At 36.8% G+C, this 21,425-nt stretch overlaps 1 protein-coding gene across 1 annotated transcript in view; it reads left to right on the forward strand.

Annotated features, from left to right (window-relative positions):
- Mrps9 (mitochondrial ribosomal protein S9) overlaps nt 1–21,425 on the forward strand; it is a 69,166-nt gene that overhangs the window by 26,832 nt on the left and 20,909 nt on the right. Inside the window, exons 3-4 of the mRNA XM_069988615.1 lie at nt 14,136–14,198; nt 14,290–14,320. Coding sequence (XP_069844716.1) covers nt 14,136–14,198; nt 14,290–14,320 — 94 coding nt within the window. The remainder of the gene's footprint in view (nt 1–14,135; nt 14,199–14,289; nt 14,321–21,425) is intronic.

A 21,425-nucleotide genomic window follows, 5' to 3' on the forward strand; every position in this document is an offset into this window, starting at 1 on the left:
TAATGAGAGCTCAAGTGATTTATGAAATATATTCATTGCAAAATTGTTTTTTAAGATTTGAAACAATTTTCCTATATACTAAAATCTCTTCAAATGTCTTGTTATAGTGTCTGCAGTATCCACATTATCCTTTTAATATTATTTTGAGAAATCTGAAAGGATACTGTAAATATAGATCATATAGAACCTTATTATTAAATTGGTATTGTTTTTAATAAATCCATTGCAGTTGAAGTGCCATAGGAAGATGTAGAACCTGGGATTAGAAGATTCCTTTTAGTGTCACAAGCACGTTGAGCAGGTCACAGCTCTCTGCCACTTGATTTTCTCCCCTCTGATATAATAGTATCTGCTTGCCTACCTCAGGATGAGTTAGCAGTAGGAGATGAATACAATGTGTTACTGTTCTCATCACTATCAGCAATAATAAGCACAGTCTACCATAACCAGAATCATTCCCTATCTGTTATTGCCTTTGTCACACAAATCTTTCATGCCTCCTGAGGCTGAATGCTGGGAGAATCACCAGCACTGCTGTTGAGTACATTGATTTTCCGTTGATCAGCTTAAAGGGGAGATTGCCTTTCCTATGGGGTGATATGCCTCACCTTGCTTGGAATCTAAAAGCCCATATGGAAGTGAGTGCGCCATTTTCCTTGACACTGGTGACATAATTCTGCCACGCTAGACTTTGCTGCAAGTGATTGATCAGCTTCACTGGGTCTCACATTTTATATCAATTAACTCTTTTGGCATTTTATTAATTTTAATGGATTCCCTCGGCATCTGAGGAGATGTAAAAGCCAAAGGACAGTAACAACCGGTACTTCCCGAAGCGTTACAATTACATACCCATTATACTTCCCTGCTCATTTGTTTTTGAAACTATTCTTTTTATAAGAATTTTGACTATATCTGTGAACTAGGAGAGGCAGTGCAGGTGACAAGTCTTATTTAGATTTCCATGCTGAAAAAAAAATACGCTTCATTACTTCCAAAGACAAAAACCATTTATCCAAAATAATAAAAATACATTTTAACCTCCCTTTGCAGTTACCTATTTGGAAGTTATAATGTTTTCTTGTAAAATGTTTGACTTTAGCAGATAAATTAAAATTAAGCAGAGTAACTCTTACTTAGTACAATTAGGAAATTAGATATTTCAAAGAAGTGAATTTTTCAGGCATAAGAAAGGTATTTTTAATTATGATTAGTAATAAGACTTCTACCACATATTAAAAGGCTGTATGTCTGTGAAATGCTAACAGGGAAACTAGTATATGGCATTATATTTAATCTTCATAAAAACCTTTGGAGGTGGGCATCTTTTTTAAAATTCTTAAGGATATCAAGGAAATAGAAGATACCTCTTTATCCAAAGACTGTGTTCTGTTTTCCAAGATTAATCTTTTGAGAAACATTTTCTAAAATAAATTGCTCTCTCTTGTCTTTACTTAGTATGGTGAATATATTTTAACTAAATGTACCTTAAGATTTTTGTTCTCACTGTGGTTGTTAAACCCTGGCCATGGCTGGTAGTACACATTTGTCCCTGTACTGAATGGACCATGGATGCTTGAATACTGATTCTTGTCATCTTTTACTGTCAAGAAGTCTTGTGTGGTGTGTCTGTCTTTAATCGCTCTCACCTGCCTGCCAGCCTTCTGGTATAAACTTGTTAGACATGTGAATTAAAACTAAGAGCCCTTGGACTCCAGGCAAAATCCATGAATTTATGCCAGCTATTGTAGCTCTTCATAAGTGTTTTTTTTTTTTTATTGGTTTCAGGGTTTACAACTTTATTTCAGAGAACTGAATTTGAATTGAAGTCTGGCCTCACTTTGTATACCATACCTAATTTATGCATGAATTTGTGCAAAATATTTCTTTAATGAGGAGTTTGGAAGAACATAGAGAGTCTTAGTAAAAATAAAAAGGAAATGTTATGGATAACATTTCTGAGTAAAAATAATTTTTTTTATTACTGGTATTTATTTTACTGCTAGTACTTATTTACAATATTTGGAAAGCTTATTATTATTAAAAATGCAGGATCTGGAATTTTAAAAAATTATCTTGCTATATTAAATGCTTAGTCTTTTATTAAATTTATATGAAAACTATTTTTAGTTTGTATAATAAAAATTAACAAAAGTTATTGGCAGGTATTTTTTCTGATTCAGAATAATGGTTTAATGTTGCCTAAATTACTTCAGTTATATTGAAAATAATTTACTCATTGCTCTTATCCAGTAAACTATTCTAATGCTATTGATAACTGTCAGAAAGTCTATCGGATAAAAAGCTGGTATTCTTAACAATTAATAGTGTATGAACTGTTTCAGGAAAAGTAGTTTGAAAGTATGAAATCTTTTGAAAATAGATCTTAATGCTAAGGTTCAGGAGTTCTGTTCCACAGCTTTTCACAGGTTACTGCTAAATGTTGATGAGTATGTAAAAGCTATTTTGGGTTCTGCCAGTATTGTTAGAGTAATCTGCCAGATGCAACACTGAGCTGTGTGGGCTTTGTCATACAGTGGAAAGGAGTAGCAAGAGTCTGTGTGTCTAAAAGCTGTGAAGAACTCATTCCCAGAGTGTGTTGATTATCACATGCAGAGCAGGATCAGTTTTCCCTCTTGACCCCACAGCCAGGTGAGTAGTGCAGTCAGGCTTGTGGAACATTATGCATGTTGGATCACATTGCTATGTTACAACAGTCATGGGTACTAATGATGGCCAATCAATCTGCTCTTGTGTTGTTGCAATTCTAAATTTTTTGTTGTTGTTATTTGGCTATTGTGGGGCTTGAACTCTGGGCCTGGGGACTGTCCCTGAGCTTTTTATGTTCAAGGGTAGTGCTCTACCACTTTGAACCATGGTAATGCTTTCAGTTTTCTGGTGGTTAATTGGAGGTAAGAGTTTCATGGACTTTTCTGCATGGGTTGTCTTCGAACCCTGATCGTCTTATCTCAGCCTCCTTAGTAGCTAGGATTACAGATGTGAGCCACCAGCTCCTGGTGAGAGTAAACCCTTAGTGTACCAAAAAAGTTCTTTTACTTAGAATCATGCTCTTGACACAGAAAGTTGAAGACCACTGATACTTACATCTTCCTTTTTGAATTAAGCATATAGTCATTATAAATTTCAGGTTGGAGACACATTTCTTTTCAATATATGAGTACAGAGTTGCACTTGTGCTTACTAATGTCTTTATTTGGGAATTAAAAGTTAAGTTCTACATTACTATAGAATTTCAGGAAAAAAGCCAGCAAATTGATATATAACACTGCTGAGATCTACCAATTACTTTTTAATTGGTATTATAGACCTCATTCTGAAACCAGAGTGTTTTATTCTCCTCAGTGTGAATATGCTGTGTGAAGTTTCTCTAATTGATTTGCTGTGCCCATTCCATTTGATGTATCATTTTTCACAATATTTCATAATTTGTGCTCACTTCTAATGAACAGAGTCGTTAGGACAGGCATGTCTAAGTACAACTGACAGCTAACATTAGGTGCCAGATGCAGTTTATAAAGCTATGTAGAACTGTAGAGAACAGTTTAAATAAATTAGCACCTGTACATTAGTCTCACTTGCTGGTAATTTATAAGCGAATCAGTAGAGATGACATTTAGGTAAGTCATTGATCAAGTTAACAGCTGCAAGCCCACTGCCCAGCTGGGATACCTAATTAATAGAGATTGCAGTCCTGACCCAGTGCTTCTCCTGGGTTGAGCCTACAATCTTATTATATTTTGTCTTATGCCTAAGAATACAGCCAAATACTTTGCCTTCATTTTAGGAACTATGGAATTACCAGTATTTGGATTGAAACCTAAAATTTATTTTTTAACATTTTTTAATAGTGAGATTAACTATCTGAACCTTAAATTATAATACTTTAGGTTAAATTTTTAAATTTTATATTCTTTTTTTGTCAGCACTTTGTTGTTTGAGATTCAGGTTAAGCATACTTAAATATGTAAAGGAATCTTTTAAACTTATTAAATATATATTCCAACTTTGCTTCTGGAAGAAGCGATGTTTGTTGTTGTTGTTGTTGTTCTTGTTGTTTATTGTTGTTTTGTGCCCACCAACCATTGAACCTAATCTGTGTGTTTTGTAGTTTCTTAAAAATTAGCGTAGGGGCTGGGAAGGTGGCTCAGTGGTATAGTGCTTGCCTTTCATGCATGAGGCCCTGGGTTCGATTCCTCAGCACCACACAAGCAAAAAGAAAAAAGCTGGAAGTGGTGCTGTGGCTCAAGTGGTAGAGTGCTAGCCTTGAGCTGAAGAGCTGAGGGACAGCGCCCAGGCCCAGAGTTCAGGACCCACGACCGGACCCCCCCAAAAAAAAATTAGCGTAGGCTTAAAACATCAAAAATTTTGCCAAGTTAAATTCCATATAAAATTTTGACTTTAGTATAATCTAAATTTAAAGGAAAATGCCCATTTTGTTTTCTATTCCTGTGGCTTACATTTCTTCTGGATGAATCTAAAACTGGAATATTAAAGCATCAGTAACATTTGTTTTAGTATGTATACCACATGTATTGAAGGTTTTACAATATATATTGTTGGTGTTTGGATACCAGGGTGTTTACTATAGGCCATGCCCAAAATCTCCTTCTTACACTGAGAAAAACTCTCTTGAAACACAAATATTGAGCAAAAAAAATAGAAATATTGTTTTAAGGCTTCTAAAAAGATCATTGAGTTCCAACTGTCTTTTTTTTGTTTTTACTTTTTGTTGTAGTTATTATATTGTTATTTTCAAGGAGTTGTACTAAGGGATCACAACTTCATAAGTTAGGTTATGAGTACAACATTTCTTGGGCAATGTCATCTCCATTTTCCCCCCGCCTGTCTCTACCTACAAGTTACATAGTTCATTTTTTACCTAGTATACATTGAATACAACGACTGCATTTGCTCACCCATCTTCCCTCCTGTCGCCCTTTTCCTACCACCATAGAAAGAAAAACAAAACATAAAAGAAAACATGTTTCCATTTCTTGGAATTCATTTTGATAAATAGTAGTTTAGATGTTCAGAGGATTTAAACCTTCGGATTCATCCCCTATGTTTACTGTCCTTTAGGCAGCTGGTTTGTTTGTAAATACATAGAACTCCACATAATTTACCATGTTAGGCATATTTTAGATCTAGCTTCCACATATGAGAGGGAACAAAGAGCTGTCTGAGCTTAGCTTAACTCACCTTAACATGATTTGCTCTAGGTCCACCATTTCCCTGCAAGTGACATCATGTCCTTTCTAATGGATGAGTAAATTTCCATTGTGTATATCTGCCACATATTCTTAATGCACTCATCCACTGTAGAGCATCTAGGCAGTTTCCATAATTTGGCTATTGTGAATGCCCAAGAGTGGTGTGGTCGAATCATAGGGCATAGTTCTATGTTTAATTTTTAGAGGACTCTCCAAACTACCCTCCAGAGTGGTTGTACTAGTTTACCTTTCTGTTCAATAGGTTGTTTTACCCCACTTCACATCCCTGCCAGCATTTATTTGTTACTGTTTGAATTCTTAATGTTGGCCAGTCTTACTGGGGTGAGGTGGGATCTCACTGTTGTTTTGATTTGCATTTCCTTTATGGCCAGAGAGGTTCAGCATTCCCTCCTGTGTTTATTGGCACTTCTTACTTCTGAGAAGTTCTGCATTTAGTCCTTTGCCCATTTATTGATTCCTTTATTCATGAGTTGGGGGTTAGTTTCTTGAGTTCCTTGTATATTTGGGTATTATAAATTTTTACTAAGTCTCATGTTTGAAAAAGTTGGTCCAAGTAGACCAGCCCATAGTTTGGAAGTAAAATTCCAGTTTTCCATTTTTAAGATACTTGAGAGACCAGGCCACTTACTGCTGGTCCTTTTTCTAGTAAGTGCCACACTCAATGGAGGATCAAAGAATAGGAACCGTGAACAGATAGACTCACATCCACAGAGAGGATTCTCCTCACCACTGTACTCCTGTGGTTTCTCATGGGCTTAGTTTCACCTATTATAATATGTGAAATTTGCATTATGTAACATGCCATTATGGATATTCCAGAATAACGTGTGAGAAAAATGGCTAGACGGAAAGATTCCATTTCCCTTCCCTTCATGTTTCTCATTTCCTCTCTCCATCCCCCTCTCTTTCACTACACTGAAGAATTAAACCCAAGGCCTTACACATGCTAAGCAAACACTACCACTAAGCTACAGCCCTCACCTGTTTGTTTTTTATTGTACTTCTGAATCTTTAACATTTTATACAATATGGTCTTCTACCTCCAATTATTTTTGTTATTTTATAATAATTATCTAATTTGAAATGCACTTCTGGTATAAAATAGATTAAGCTTAATGCTTTCTCTTATATTGGAACTTTCTATTTTTTTTTTTTTTTTTTTTTTGCCTGTCACGGGACTTGAACTCAGGTCTTGGGCACTGTCCCTGAGCTTCTTTTGCTCAAGGATAGTACTCTACCACTTAAGCCACAGTGCCACTTCCAGCTTTTTCTGAGGAATTGAACCCAGGGCCTCATGCATGCTAGGCAAGCACTGTACACTAAGCCACATTCCCAGCCTCTATTTCTGTTTATTGTAATAAAACTCAGGGGACTCCATTCAACTCATGGAAGATCTTACTACATGCAATGAAGTGTTTTTCCAAATGTGGAGCAGTAGCTGCCAAGTTTGAGGAGCATGAATGAAGTTGTCTGCAGTCAGCAAGGAAAGTTTGGGGAAGTTCAGTCATCTATCTGATAGATTTTGAGAGAAATTGATTAAGGAAGCCAATGGCCATCAGTGGAAGAAAAGGAAGAGATGAAGAGTTCAACCTTGTATTTAGAAGGGTTTGAACAATGCCTTTATAAATAAAAGTCAAGTGATGATGCCTTAATAGACCCATGTAGGAGCCAGCCACATGTGATACAGTAGGGTGTGTACCACTGAGCTAGTTTCCCCTAAGCTGGCTTTGTATTAGGTCTGTATGATCCTAGTGAAGGTAAGGGGAAATTTTAACACTTGTGTTGGTGGGGTAGAAAGATGACTGTAGAGGAAAGACTGTTTTATGGTTGCCTCTAGCTATGTGTGATTATCAAATTAAATGAAAAATTTTTAAAGTCTTAATAGCCATCTATCAATTGTCTAGTAAACCACATAGGTTAATGGCTATCATTGGGCAGCAGACTATGGAACATTTAGAACATCAGAGAAAGTTCTATTAGACCATGTTGACTAGAAGATTGCTCCTTCATTTCTTCTCAAATATGCATTTGTATTTTTGGCTAGTGTTACTTCAAACAAATAAAACTTGGGAGTACAAGTAATATTAACCTGTCATTTGTTTTCGGATTGTCTTTCATTGATACAATTCAAAATATGTGAAGAGTTGATGTAGAAATAGTAAAAGTACTACAGAGTAGAAAAGTAGAAATTTAGCAGTGTAGAAAGTAGTTATTTTTGTTTGAATGAAGCAACAAAGATTCATTAAAGCAATTGCAAATTATTGAAAGAGAATTATTATTCTCTTGTTCATTGTTCTTTTTCTGCTGCTGGGTACTGAAAGTAAGGATTTTGCTGTTTTATAGCACCTAATTCTCTGCCTGAAACACATCTGGAGGGTGTTCAACTCAAGACTAGTCAACACTCAAAATCACCTTATTTTACCTTATTTTGCTTGATTTTTCTCAGAGTGCTGACTAGGAGTTAAACCCAGAAAGTAGCATACTTTTCATTAAATCAAGTCATCCTTTATTTGCTTCAGAATTTTAAAAAAGCTGATCGTTGGTGGTTCACACCTATAGTCCTATCTACTCAGGAGGCTGAGATCTGAGGATTGGGGTTCAAAGCCAGCCTGGGCAGGAAACTCTGTGATACTTTGATTTCTAATAAGCCACCAGAAAACCGGAAGTAGCACTGTGGTTCAAGTGGTAGAGTGCTAGTCTTGAGCTGAAGAGCTGAGGAACAGTGCCCAGGTCCAGAGTTAAAGTCCCACAACCAATGCTCCGCAAACCCCCCTCCCCCCCCCAAAAAAAAAGAAATCTGTGTAGGCTATCCATAGGAGTCAAATGGAAGTGATATAGGTCCAGGGGGGAACCTGGTTTCTGTTTTGTGTGTTTCCTTACTTGAGGTACAAATAACTGGCTTATTTTATTTACTAGTCCCTCTCTCTTGTTTCTTTTCCATCCATCCTTTGCTTTTCATGCCTTTTACTGAATTTGTAAGATTGCTTTTTTTAATTTGACCTAATTTGCTTGTTATTTTTCATATAGTAGCTCATACTGCAGGACCTTATTATGGTGAGGGCTTATAAACCAACCAATGTGTATTCATTTACTTATAGCTGAGATGATTTTTTATGGCAAAGCCAATTTTCCAGACTCCAAGTTGAATTTCAAAATATTTCCAGCAGATTTCTTTGTTGATTTGTTTTCTGTTTTAAAGACAGAGATCACCAATAAGTCCTAACATTACATTATAATCAATGTTTTGTTTTCAACTTCTGACTGATACTTCCTAGTGTCTTCTTTTAAGTCTTGGTGCTCATGAGAAGTGAAATTCCTCAATTACATTTCCCTCTGGGATTCTAGTTGGTGATCACCTAAGTTAACAGTAATTTTCATATCCGAAAATGATGCCTGTGATAGCTCAATGATCATTTGACAATGAGTGGCCTGGCATGCCTGTGATTGTAAGGAGTGTACCCTAAGTGAAGAGTCATGCTTTTCCATGCCTGTGTGTGTTTCTCCTGTTCAGGAGCCTCCTGCCTAGGAGGTGGCACCCTTTGGACTACTGTATATGGTGCAGACAAGTCTGGTTCTGCAGGCTGATGATGACCTCACAGGACAAGTTGACTGTGCGAAAATGTGTATGATTTCTAAAATTTTCATACCTTCTTAGAAACTTCTCAAGTTTCTATGACATTTGAATGCCTGATAAATATAAATACTCACCTATCACATAGATTTGCAAGTTGTTAATATTTTGCCACATTTTCTTTGTCTGTCTGTATATAGACTGATCAATTGAAAATTAAAGGTATCGTACAAGATGTTATGTCGAAAACAAACTTTCCAACTTTGGCCGGGGGGCGGGGGGGGGGGGGGAGGAATGGGAAGGGGAAAAAGAGGAGGCAACAATGTTTGATAAGAAATGTACTCATTATCTTGCCCATGTAATTGTGATCCCTCTGTACGGTATTTTCACAATAAAAGAAAAAAAAAGAAAATTAAAGGTATCAAGCTTATCTCCCATATATATATATATAATATATGTATATAGAGAGAGATCAATATATATTTAGCACCAAAATATATAATTATATATGTAATACATATATATATGTGTATGTACACATATACATTAGTGTATATATAGTCAGTATTTAAGTTTTCCCAGTTTATTCCCAAAATATGTATATAGCCATTCAGTTATTTTAAGGAATCTAGGCCATTCTGGCTTGCCCATTACTCCTCAAGAAGAGATTTGGAATGTATTTAAAAAAAAAACACTATGGGGCTGGGAAGGTGACTCAGTGGTAGAGCGCTTGCCTTGCATGCATGAGGCCCTGGGTTCGATTCCTCAGCACCACATAAGCAAAAAGAAAAAAGCCAGAAGTGGCGCTGTGGCTCAAGTGGTAGAGCGCTAGCCTTGAGCTGAAGAGCTGAGGGACAGCGCCCAGGCCCAGAGTTCAGGCCCCACGACCAACAAAAAAAAAAAAAAAACAAAAAAAACAAAAACCCACTACTTAGGTGCCACTGGGTGTTCCTTATAGCACCATTCCAAGAGGCGCATAGTCTGCTCATCCCACTGATGTTGGTGATGAGATGACTGATGCTTTGTTTGATTTGACCACTGAACATGTTGTATTAAGTACCTTTCCCCCTTGTGCCATTACGTAATCTGTACGATAATATTTTGAGTCCATGTAAATTTTTCATTTCCTGAGAATCTTTCAGCCTGTGGCTTTAGCATCTTTTAGCACTGTTGCCTGATGATGACTCACTTGTAACTTGTAAAGGTTTTCTTCTGCCATTCTTTCTACTTTTATTACTGGTATTGTTCCATAAAGAAGCTTACTTTTTCTCCCTGCCCCACACTGTCATAGAGAGATGAAGGCAGGGGGAAGAGAATGAGAAAGAGGGAGAGAAGAGGGAAAGAGAGTTTGTACCTGCCCACATTTGCTCACATGTGTGCAGCTTAAATCTATGTATACCCAATTACTGAGTGTGTTGGAAGGCATTGCTATTGTTCTTTTAGATGCTCAAACTGCCCACCTTTGGCACACACAGTTGGCAGTGGGAGGAGCACATTAAAATTGACTCTTGTGTCCTTGGGAATGCTTCCTGTTTTAATAGGTAGATGTCTCAGGCTCGTGTTGTACATTCTCTGCCTTCCAAACTAATAAAAATGGCTTAGACCTAGGTAGTTTTGCATTCATTCCTTACCCTGAGAAATGTATTTGCAAACTAAGATTTGGGAGCTCTGTGATCTTTCAAGGAGACAGAAATAAGAAATATACTTCATAAATATTATAGGAATAATTTTAAAGATTATGACTTTATAATGCTTTGTCTAAATACTTAATATTTCAAAGTTTACCCTTTCTTATTTGTTTCTGTGTTCTACAGTAAAAGTTTGGTGCTCTTCCTCACATTACTATGTCTACTTATTTGCTCCAGACTATAATATACATAAAGTATTTCAGAATTATATGACGATGACTGACATTAAGTCTACAAAGTAAAGTTGATGTATTTGCAATTATATTTTGTTATCAGAAATTAGATTTACTTCTATTTAGATTTTGCATTTCTTTGGCAAGTTTCATTCTTTATTATATAAAATATTTACATGCTTCAGAGTTGAACTGTAGACAGAGGTACAGTATATCCAGAGGATTCTTCATCTCTATGTCATTTTCAGCTTGTTCCACCTACCCTGTAAGATGTAATGTTTATTTGTCTGTTTTATTCTTCTTGTGTATATGTTTGCTAAAATATACCTGTGCGTCTTTCTTCTCTATAACTATATACAATTTGTGTTTGTCTATTTCCAGCATAAGAAACAGCAGCATTCTGTTTTAGAACTGTCTAGAATTTGACTGCACAGATATGCCATAATTTGTTCAGACAACCTCTATGTGTAAGGACTTTAGTTATTTCTGATGCTGTTTTACTACTCTGGTGGCTGTCCTGTCCTGTCCTGTACTGTCTCCTGAGTGAGTCTGTGGGTAACTGTGGGTGCAGTTCCGCTGCAGGGGCTTTGCTGTGTGATGCTCCCAAGGTGACTTTGAGCCTTGCCAACATTGTGTGGCCAATTGATTGAACTTTTAGTTCTTCTATTAGATGAAAAGTCTACCTCAGTAGTTTTTTTTTTTTTTTTTTGGTCGGTCGTGGGGCCTGAACTCTGGGCCTGGGCGCTGTCCCTCAGCTCTTCAGCTCAAGGCGAGCGCTCTACCACTTGAGCTACAGCGCCACTTCCGGTTTTCTGGTGGTTTATTGGAGATAGGAGTCTCACGGTCTTTCCTGCCCGGGCTGGCTTTGAACCGCGATCCTCAGATCTCAGCCTCCTGAGTAGCTAGGATTACAGGCGTGAGCCACCAGCGCCCGGCTACCTCAGTAGTTTTGATTGCACTTTCTTTGTGAATACATTTGAGCTACATTGTCTTTTTTAAACGGAATTCAATGTATCTCTTTAAATTCCTTCTGCACTCTCTCTGTAGTCCTGCATGTTAAGTGCAGGTCTGGTTTTGTTTTGTATGTTTAAACTCTAACTCATTTAGAGTTATGTGGTATGAGGTTTGTATACACTTTTATTTTCTCTGGCAATCAGTTGTCTCAGAATCACCTAATAAAAGATCCTTTTTTATCCTGTAGGTAAGAAAGGAAGAGAGGATTTGTCTTTTATATTTTGGATTTGTTTTTATATTTTGGCTTTTATTTATTAAATTAGCATTCTGGTGTTTGTTCTGGTGTTGTTGTTTAAATTAATAGAGGCAGAATAAGAGAATGAAACGTGGCCCAGAACCACAGCCAGGCTCCCTGATAGGTGAATTTATACCCCTGATTATATGGTAGGCAGAGGAAGCCCATGCTCTCTGAAAAGCAGCACTGTCTTCCAGTGTACTGACTGCCTATTCATTCAGCATTCAGACAGGATGCTAAAATCCCAGGCTACAGACCTTTCATCTGACACTGCTCAACAAAAAACTTGTGTCATTCATTATGTTATTGTCTTAAAAGGAGAAGTCTGACCTGTAAAGTTTTAAAAGGTGCTCCTAACTTGGGAGCAATAGTTTTTTTCTAGGAGGTAGAAGCATTTGGAAATGTGTAGGGTAAAATTTGATCATAAGCCCTCGTATAGATTGTGAAAGGGCCAGGGATGTTCATATCCTCTCCCCTATGCTACTCGGGGAAAGGGCATAAAGACTGTCGATAACAACAGGAGTCACACCCAAGAAGGTATGAAGCTCACTACTAAGAAACTTGAAAGAGTATACATCATTTAACAACTCAGCAAGCACTGGGCAGGCATCAGTGGCTCTCACCAATAATCTTAGCTAGTCAGGAAGGTGAGATCTGAAGATCATGGATTAAAGCCAACCTGGGTCGCAAAGTCCATAGACTCTCAGCTAACCACCACAAAGCTGGAATTGGAACTGTGGCTCAAGTGGTAGAGTGCTATCCTTGAGGAAAAGAAAGCTCAGGGACAGCATCCAAGCCCTGAGTTCAAACCCCCAAATGACCAGCATCCAAGCCCTGAGTTCAAACCCCCAAATGACCAGCATGTACACACACACACACACACACACACACACACACACACACACACACACACACACACACACACACACACACACACACACACACACACACACACACACACACACACACACACACACACACACACACACACACACCCAAATGACCAGCATCCAAGCCCTGAGTTCAAACCCCCAAATGACCAGCATGTACACACACACACACACACACACACACTGAGTTCAAACCCCCAAATGACCAGCATCCAAGCCCTGAGTTCAAACCCCCAAATGACCAGCATGTACACACACACACACACACACCGGGAAGCACACACACACACACACACACACACACACACACACACACACCGGGAAGGATTAGGGTTGTAGACAGTGGTAAACTGTCTTTAGCATGTGTAAGGCCCTGAGTTTGAACCCCTGCACCAAAAAAGAAACCAAAAAATTGGGGGAAAATGGAAAGATCATCTAAAAACATTAGGAGTGTCATGATGGATGTAATGATTCGAATATGAAATGTCCCTTATAGGCTTAAGTGTTGAAAGTTTGATCCCCAGCTAGTGAGCCTATTTTGGGAGGGGCTGGGACCTTTAGGAGGTAGGGCCTAGCTATAGGAAGTAGGTTGATGGGAACTTGCCCTTGAAGGGCACCTTCTCTTTGGTCTCCTTTTGTCTTTCTTTGCTTCCTGGATCCCATGACATAAGCATCCCCTGCCACCCCCTCCTGCTGCAGTGTTCTGCCTCAGCTCGGGCCCCAGTGAATACATCTGCTCTGGAACCCTGAGCCCACATAAATCCTTTCTCCTTTAAATTGTCTAAGATATTTGTACCAATAATGAAAAAACTGACCAACATAGTAAATTAGATTCAGAGCCTGTTCTTGCCAAGATTTTGTCTTTGCCCTTGGCAAAATTGAATGATTGCCTTGAGTACTTTGCCATAGATGTTTTCATAGGAGTGCTTTTCACTTTTATTTGCAAACAGATTATTCGTGTATCACATTGAAGGAGTGACACCTTTGAAGCTGACACTTGAAAATTGTCAATACCAATTTAGAAGTTTAAGTGGGGTTTGGGGGGCAGGGGAGAGTATGCATGTAGTGATTTTATCGTGGTATTTATAAAGTGCTTAGGCATGGCTGGATGGTAGAGTTAACAGCCTCACACTCACAAGACCCTGGTTCAAATGCCAGTAATGCCCTCCCCCAAAAGATAATGAACTGAGACTGTGAAAATGGAACACTAGTTCACTAGTTCAATGTCTGGTCTACAATAAGTATTCAATAATAGTTATAAATGAGTTTATTTGATATCAGTTGTTAATTAACCTTTGTCTGTTATTTACAGAAAGCTATTACTTACCTTCTTCCAAGTGGTTTGTTTGAGAAACGAGCCAGACCAATAATGAAGGTAGTTACCTTAATTACTTAAAAAAATTTTTTTTCATTTAGTTTTATATGTTACAGCCATTATCTAATAACACTTTAAATTTATTTTACAGCATCCTGAACAGATTTTTCCAAAACAAAGAGGTAAGTTTGCTAAAGAATAAACTTTCCCCTCCTCTATTACAGTGTTGGGTTATATCAGCAGTTGCTCACATATTGCCATCTTGGTCCTAATTGTCAAAAACATTTTGTAACTAATAACCAATAATTAGAGTTTATAAGCTGTTCTTCATTATTAAAGGATATTCATGTTAGGTAGGGTTAGAGCTTATGCCTGTGCTAATGTCATAGAAGTTACTTGCATTCTGTGCCTCTTTGATGAAGAATTTAGTATAGATCTGTTGTCAACTCTTTCAACTTTTATTTATATTTTAATTCTTCATTTTAGAATCATATTTGTCTGAATACAGATTTCTTTCTTTGTCCTTTCAGCCCTTTAGTGATATAATTCCATTGTCTTATGTTACTTTTTTTTTTTTTTGTCAGTCATGGGGCTTGATCTCTGGACCTGGGCGCTGTCCCTGAGCTCTTAGCTCATGGCTAACACTCTACCACTTGAGCCACAGCACTACTTCCGGCTTTTTCTTCTGCTTATATGGTGCTGAGGAATCAAACCCAGGGCTTCATGCTTGCAAGGCAAGTGCTCTACCACTGAGCTACCTTCCCAGCCCTGTATGTTACTTTTGATGAGCAGCCAACTGTCTTTCCTACCATGCCATCTGTTTTCTCCGACTTTTTACAAAGAATTTTATTTTTCTTTTTAACCCACAAGCCTTAAAATTGCTAGAGAATTTAATACTAAATGTTCTAATGCATTAGAAGCCTTTTACAGACCAGTGGTAGTTGGCACTTAATTTAGGAGCTGGGCCCAATTGACTCATACCTGTAATCTCAGCTACTCAAGAGGCTGAGATACAAGGAATTATAGTATGAAGACAGGTAGGCAGAAAAATGCAAAGACTCTCCCTCCAAAACAATCAGCAAAAACTGAGCTGGAGTCATGGCTCATGTGGTAGAGTGCCAATCAAGCAAGCACAAGAGCCTGAGTTCAAACCCCAGCACCAGGGGTAAAAATTGTATTCATTGTAAAGGCCATTTAAAAATAAATGTAAACTTAGATGAGTTCATCAGCTGTGATATGTCCCTGGAGGGATTTTTAAGTTTGTGTTTGTTGTTTCATATGACCATGATACTGATGGGTCAGCATTTCTTATTTTTGATTTCCTTATGGTAGAACAAAGAGTATAACAGAACTTACTAAGAAATCTGAGTACAAAGAATTTCTATATTTCCATCAGTGTTTTTCCTTCAACCACACTGAAATGAACACAACTCTTTTTCTTTTTCTTTCTTTCTTTCTTTTTTTTTTAAAGAACTTGCCACAGAATCTTTCTAGAACACTCAACTTCATTTTCTTAGATGCAGCAACTACCTTTTCTGCTTGAGCTTGTATTTCATCTGTTTAGATGGTACATAATTCATGTGTCCTGTACTTAAAGAAAACATGAAACTATAATACTCCCACTTAGGGTTAAATACAACTGAGTTAGTAATGTGTAGCTGGGCAGCATAGATAGAGTGTCTGAACAGACTGAGTGCTCAGAATGCTTCAGAGAGATTGGAAGGAGTACAGGTACATCCATAGAAATTTTGTTTTATGTGAGTATTTCTGCTCAGCTGTAGTGCTGTTCAGAACTGAGTGTTCTACAGCTTTACTCTAACCTTAGAAACAACTTTTATGAGACAGATGTTGGTGGCTCATGCCTGTAATCCTAACTGCTCAAGAGGCTGAGATCTGAAGATCATGGTTCAAAGCCAGCCTGGGCAAGAAAATCCGTGAGACTCTTAACTCTAATTAACCACTAGAAAACCAGAAGTGGAGCTTTGGCTCAAAGTATAGAGTGCTACCCTTGAGCAAAAAAGCTAAGGGACAGCACCTAGCCCTGAGTTCAAGCCCCATGGCCAGCAAAAAGGAAGGAAGGAAGAACTTTTATGTTGAATCTTAAACACTTTGTCTAACTTGTTCATGTCTTTCCTGTTTCCTCAGTCTTTCTTATTTCCTTCATTCTTAGACATGATAATTACAAAATACATCACATCAACTTATTGGGGAAATAAATAAAGGCAATACCTCAAAATCCACCTTGGCTAGTTTTAGAGCATAATTGTAATAAACACAGGCTCAATAATCTGCTCCTAGTGGCATTCCTATAAATGTTGGTAAGTGGCAGTGCTTTCAGTCTTTTTTACTGGTGCTGAAAAGTTGAAAAACTTCTTTCAACTTTTTAAAAAAAACTTTTTTTCAACTTTTCAGCACCTTTACCCTTATCCCTCTCACCTTTTGTTCTATGTATTTCTACTAGTTGTGACTCAGTTGCCCTTCTGAGACTAGTTTTACAGTATTAGATTTACCTAATTACAAGCAGCTAGAATGTAACAACTGACGGGGTCTGTCTATCCTCCCACACTGTTCACGTGCCATTTTGAAAATATATTATTTTTTAAATTAAGCAATACTCCTATAGAATTATTCAAATAGGTTTGGCTGTATACCTTCCAATTTTACTGTACATTGTAAGTGTAGGACAAACAGATCTTTGTAAGTTGAAATAGTAACTGAACTTTAGGTTCAATAAATGGACCGTGATACTTGTAAGGTTTAACCACTTTATTGAAAGATGGAAGCATCTAAATTGAGTTAACATGAAAACCCTGCTCTGCAACTGGCAGAAGAAAAAGAAAATACTGGGAAAAATGAAGCCATACACCAGATTAATGACAGAAACAAGAAGGAGCTCTAATGTGAGACAATATGGAATTCAAAGAGGATGGGGAACCGCTCAATGAGACAGGAATGCTAATTTATACGGATAAAACCTAGGATCCATTAAGTGAATGTGATGACCATGAACCTTTTTGCACCAAACATTTAGTATCCATTAAGTGAATGTGATGACCATGAACCTTTTTGCACCAAACATTTACTATTGAAACGTTATAAAGCAAAGCCGTTAACTAAGGCTATAAAGAATTTGAATAACACAGCATGATTTTATAGCTACATATACAAATACAAAGAATACATTTCTATGGAAATGCATGTGGAATGTTAATAGAATTATGATGAAATAGGTCATAAAAAAATCTTAACAAAACCCAAACAGTAGAAATCCTATCTGATTTTTCTCACTTAAAATCAATAGAAGCCATGTTGCAGTAAAGACAAAATAAAAATTGAGTTTACAGAGTATTTAGAAGCCCATGACAGTGGGAATATTTCCTGTCAAATCCAATGGGGTATGGCCACTGTATGCTGCATAGACAAACATACATTATTAGAAATTAAGAGAGACTGACAATAAGTGAACTAAGCACTGAGTTTTCAGAAGTGTTCAGTTCAGGGAAATCTAAATTGATGTACATAATGAACAAATTTGAAGAATGAGTATGGTAATTAATCCAAGTATTCCTTTGAAAAAAGCCAATGAAATCAGTGAACATGGGGCAGATTTGCTAAAGGAGAAAGAGAACAACATTAAGTTTTATTTTATTTTGGTTATTTCAGGGCCTCCTCTATGCTAGACAAATGCTCTGTTTCTGAGATCTAGTCCCAGCCCAACAATAAGAATTTAACATAATATTTAGAGAATATTTAAAATATAAGATCGTTACGAGTAACTTTATCTCATGTAATAACAGCTAATGTTTTTTGGAATGTGGAAAATAATAGGCATACTTCAAAGTGATTCACATATGCTAACCCAAAACCTTCACACTAATCACCTACTTACTATTCTTTCCTCTATTTTATGGATGTGAAATGAAAAGCAGAGTTTAACTCACTAAGGACACAAAGCCAGGAAGGGCATGTAGAAAGGCCAAAGGGCCTACCTCAGAACTCTTACACAGGTGGCTTAGAGAATAATGCAGTTGTCACAATTGTCTTACTTAGGAAAATGCTGATTGGACGAAAACCCAGAGAAGCCCAAGATCAGAGGTCTATGAAAGAGACCTGAACCTAAGTCTTGCCAGTTCCAAGATGCAAATGAAAACAAGTAAAGGCTTCTAAATTTGCTTTAAGGCTCACATAATTATCAAGTCCAGAGAAGAATTGTTTGGAAAAGAAGCCTATATCAAATGCTAACCAAATAAAGCATTTTATTAAGAAAATAAACTAGAGAGCATTTTTCCCTGGGAACATAAGAATGGTTTGACATTAGGAAGTTAATATTAATGTAATTTTCTCTGTGAATCAAAGGGAGAGTATTTCCAGAGAGAAAACACAAAATCAGTTAACAAAGTTGAGCATTTTTTGTTGTTGTTTGGTTTTATTTGGATTGTTTTGAAAAAAAAAAAAAAACACTAGAAATGAGAAACTTCATTAATTTGAGGAAGGCTATCATGAGAAACACAAATGAATTGAAATTTAAATTCGTCATTTTTTAATTGTTACATTCAGGAACAACAAAGGTTATGTCCACATGTACCTCATTATTCAGTATTGTTTTAGAAATCTTATCCAGTGTAACTTAAAAAAAATTATGGGACCAAAAATAGAGTTCTAGGAGTAGTTTCTTCCTGCCTAGAAGTACAAGTCTTGGTTCAATCCCTAGACCTTTCACCCCACCAAAAAGTAGAAAGTAGGAAAAAACAGTGTAGACTAAACAAAGAAACACCAAGAAGAACCTTAAAGAAATTAGGAAGAGTCCTCTGATACAGTATCAAGTGTTGCTTGCTTGTTTGCTTGCTACTCCCCCACATTTGAGAGGCAGAGTCAGGAAGAGTGCAAGTTAAGGCCATCCTGGCTTCGTAGAAAGACCATGTCTCAGCCAAGTAGCTGAGGTTGTAGCTTAGTATGGTGTATATGCATATAGCATATACAAGGCCATACATCCTGTCCCTAGCACTGTAGAAAGAAAAGAAAGAAAGAAATTGAAACAATAAACTGTGAAAAATCGGAAAGACTATTATGGAAATTTCAGTAGAATATTATTACTTGAGTATCTGAATTCCAAAACACAATATCAGTTGTTCTGAAACTTTTTAACGATCCTTTTCATAGAAAGGCATCACAGGTAGTTAAAGGCTGAACTGCTGACTATGTGGAAGCCAATTAGCATCCTGCCTGTCAGTGACATCAGTGTCCACCACACATGATGAAATGGTCATACACTGGAGTGTAATGATGATACAGGCAACAGAACTGTGATATTGACAGAAAATAAATTGCTGCCTTTCTCATTCTTTATGTATTTTGCAGAACCACTTTGAAAAACATGGAATCCAAGCTGTATAAATATATATATATATATATATATATATTTATATGTGCCAGATGTATGTGCATGTGTCCCTTTTAATCTGTTTCAAGGAATGTTACAAAGTAGATTGTGTCCAAATGATAGAGTTGGGTTAAACTTTACAAAGTCACTGTATGATATGGAATTAAGAAATTTAAACTCCAGAACAGAAGTAAGGTGGCTAGTATACAGGAATAGATAGATATTCAGCCTCATTATTTTTTAAATGATATTAAACCACACAAAAAAAAGCAAAGACAAAGATGACAAACTACTGCGAAGGTAAAAGCTTTGACAAAAAGACATTAGAAAAATTTTGGGCTGGGAAGGTGGCTCAGTGGTAGAGTGCTTGCCTTGCACACATGAGTCCCTAGGTTCAATTCCTCAACACTACATAAGCAGAAAAAGCCAGACGTGGCACTTTGGCTTAAGGGGTAGAGCGCTATCCTTGAGCTGAAGAGCTGAGGGGCAGCGCCCAGGCCCAGAGTAGACCCCCCATGACCAAAAAAAAAAAAATATGACAAAGGCTTGAAACCTAAAATAAATATTTTTTACATATATTAACAACAGAAAAGCCTGAATAGGAAAATGGACTAAAGGAAAGCAATATGTAAAAGAAAAAAAAAGCCATTAAACATTTGAAAATGTCAGACCCGAAATAATTCCTTTACAATAATAATAACAAAGAGGCTGTTTCTTGGCCAGAAGATAAGAAAATTTTAATATATGTCAAGAAAAATTAGAAACAGTTCAAATAGTTATCATAGAGTTTCTAAATAAACTGTGAGAGCCATACTAGGCATTATGGACAAATGGTGAAAAGAGTGAAGTTGATGGCGAGTATCAGCCCAGGTTGGACTGGGATAGAAAGGCAGCTAAAAACACTACAGAGCAAACTCCCTACCTTATTCTTTTTAAGAATTTCCCATGGTTTCTTGAAACTTAACTTATAAAATGACATTGATAGTTTATAATTTTGAAAGAAGCTCTGGAATATTGTCTTCTATTATAGGAACATGCAACACGTCTTGTCATATGTGTGTCATGTATTACTACTTAGGTTTGTTTCTAAGAAGAGCAGACAGTACTATTTCATCGAGGTAGCCCTGTAAGAGCTAGAAAGAACTAGAAAACCCACCTTTCCTCTAACCAAGCAATGTCAACATGTAATCCTTATAGCAACAGTACATACTTGTATAATTAATACTGTCTTTTTTAAATCTGTTCATAGTTAACTAAATGGGAAGAAGCAGTATCAAGAGCAACAAAGTAACTAAATCATTTGCAATACCAATAAAGAGTACAGAATAAGAGATTTGTATAGAAAACAAAAACTGAAGACCAGAAGTGAAAATCTGAATATTTGGAAGACATATTGCATATTTCTGTAATGGAAGACAATATTCCAAAAGTTCTTTCAAAATTATAAATTATCAATATCATTTTACAAGTTAAGTTTCAAGAAACCCTAGGAAATTCTTAAAAAGAATAAGGTAGGGAGTTTGCTCTATCCGATGTCAAAATGCAGAAGAAAGTTCTGATGGGTACAATGGTGCTTGTGATACAGAATAAACAGAACAGTGGAACAGAGTAGAATATTAACCTCCAGCAGGAGTGTATGTCAGATTTTGTGATTTCTAAGACAAGTTTTTCAAATTTTAGTGTCTTTGCTAACAAGATACACTTATCAATAATGTCAGTTCTGATATCTGCTATATGTGTATGTGTGTTACATACAAGATGGGATATCTTTATTTTGGGGAGATTTGAACTAAGGGCTCTACCATAACAGCTACTGGAAAATACAATGAATTTAATTAAAAAAAAAACTGTTTAAACATGGTGTTTAAAATGATTAGAGCATCTTTAAGCCATGGGCAAATAATTTT

The sequence above is a fragment of the Dipodomys merriami genome, unplaced genomic scaffold (assembly GCF_024711535.1).
Source record: "Dipodomys merriami isolate MVZ:Mamm:240054 unplaced genomic scaffold, mDipMer1.0.p SCAF_36, whole genome shotgun sequence".
Lineage (NCBI taxonomy): Eukaryota > Metazoa > Chordata > Mammalia > Rodentia > Heteromyidae > Dipodomys > Dipodomys merriami.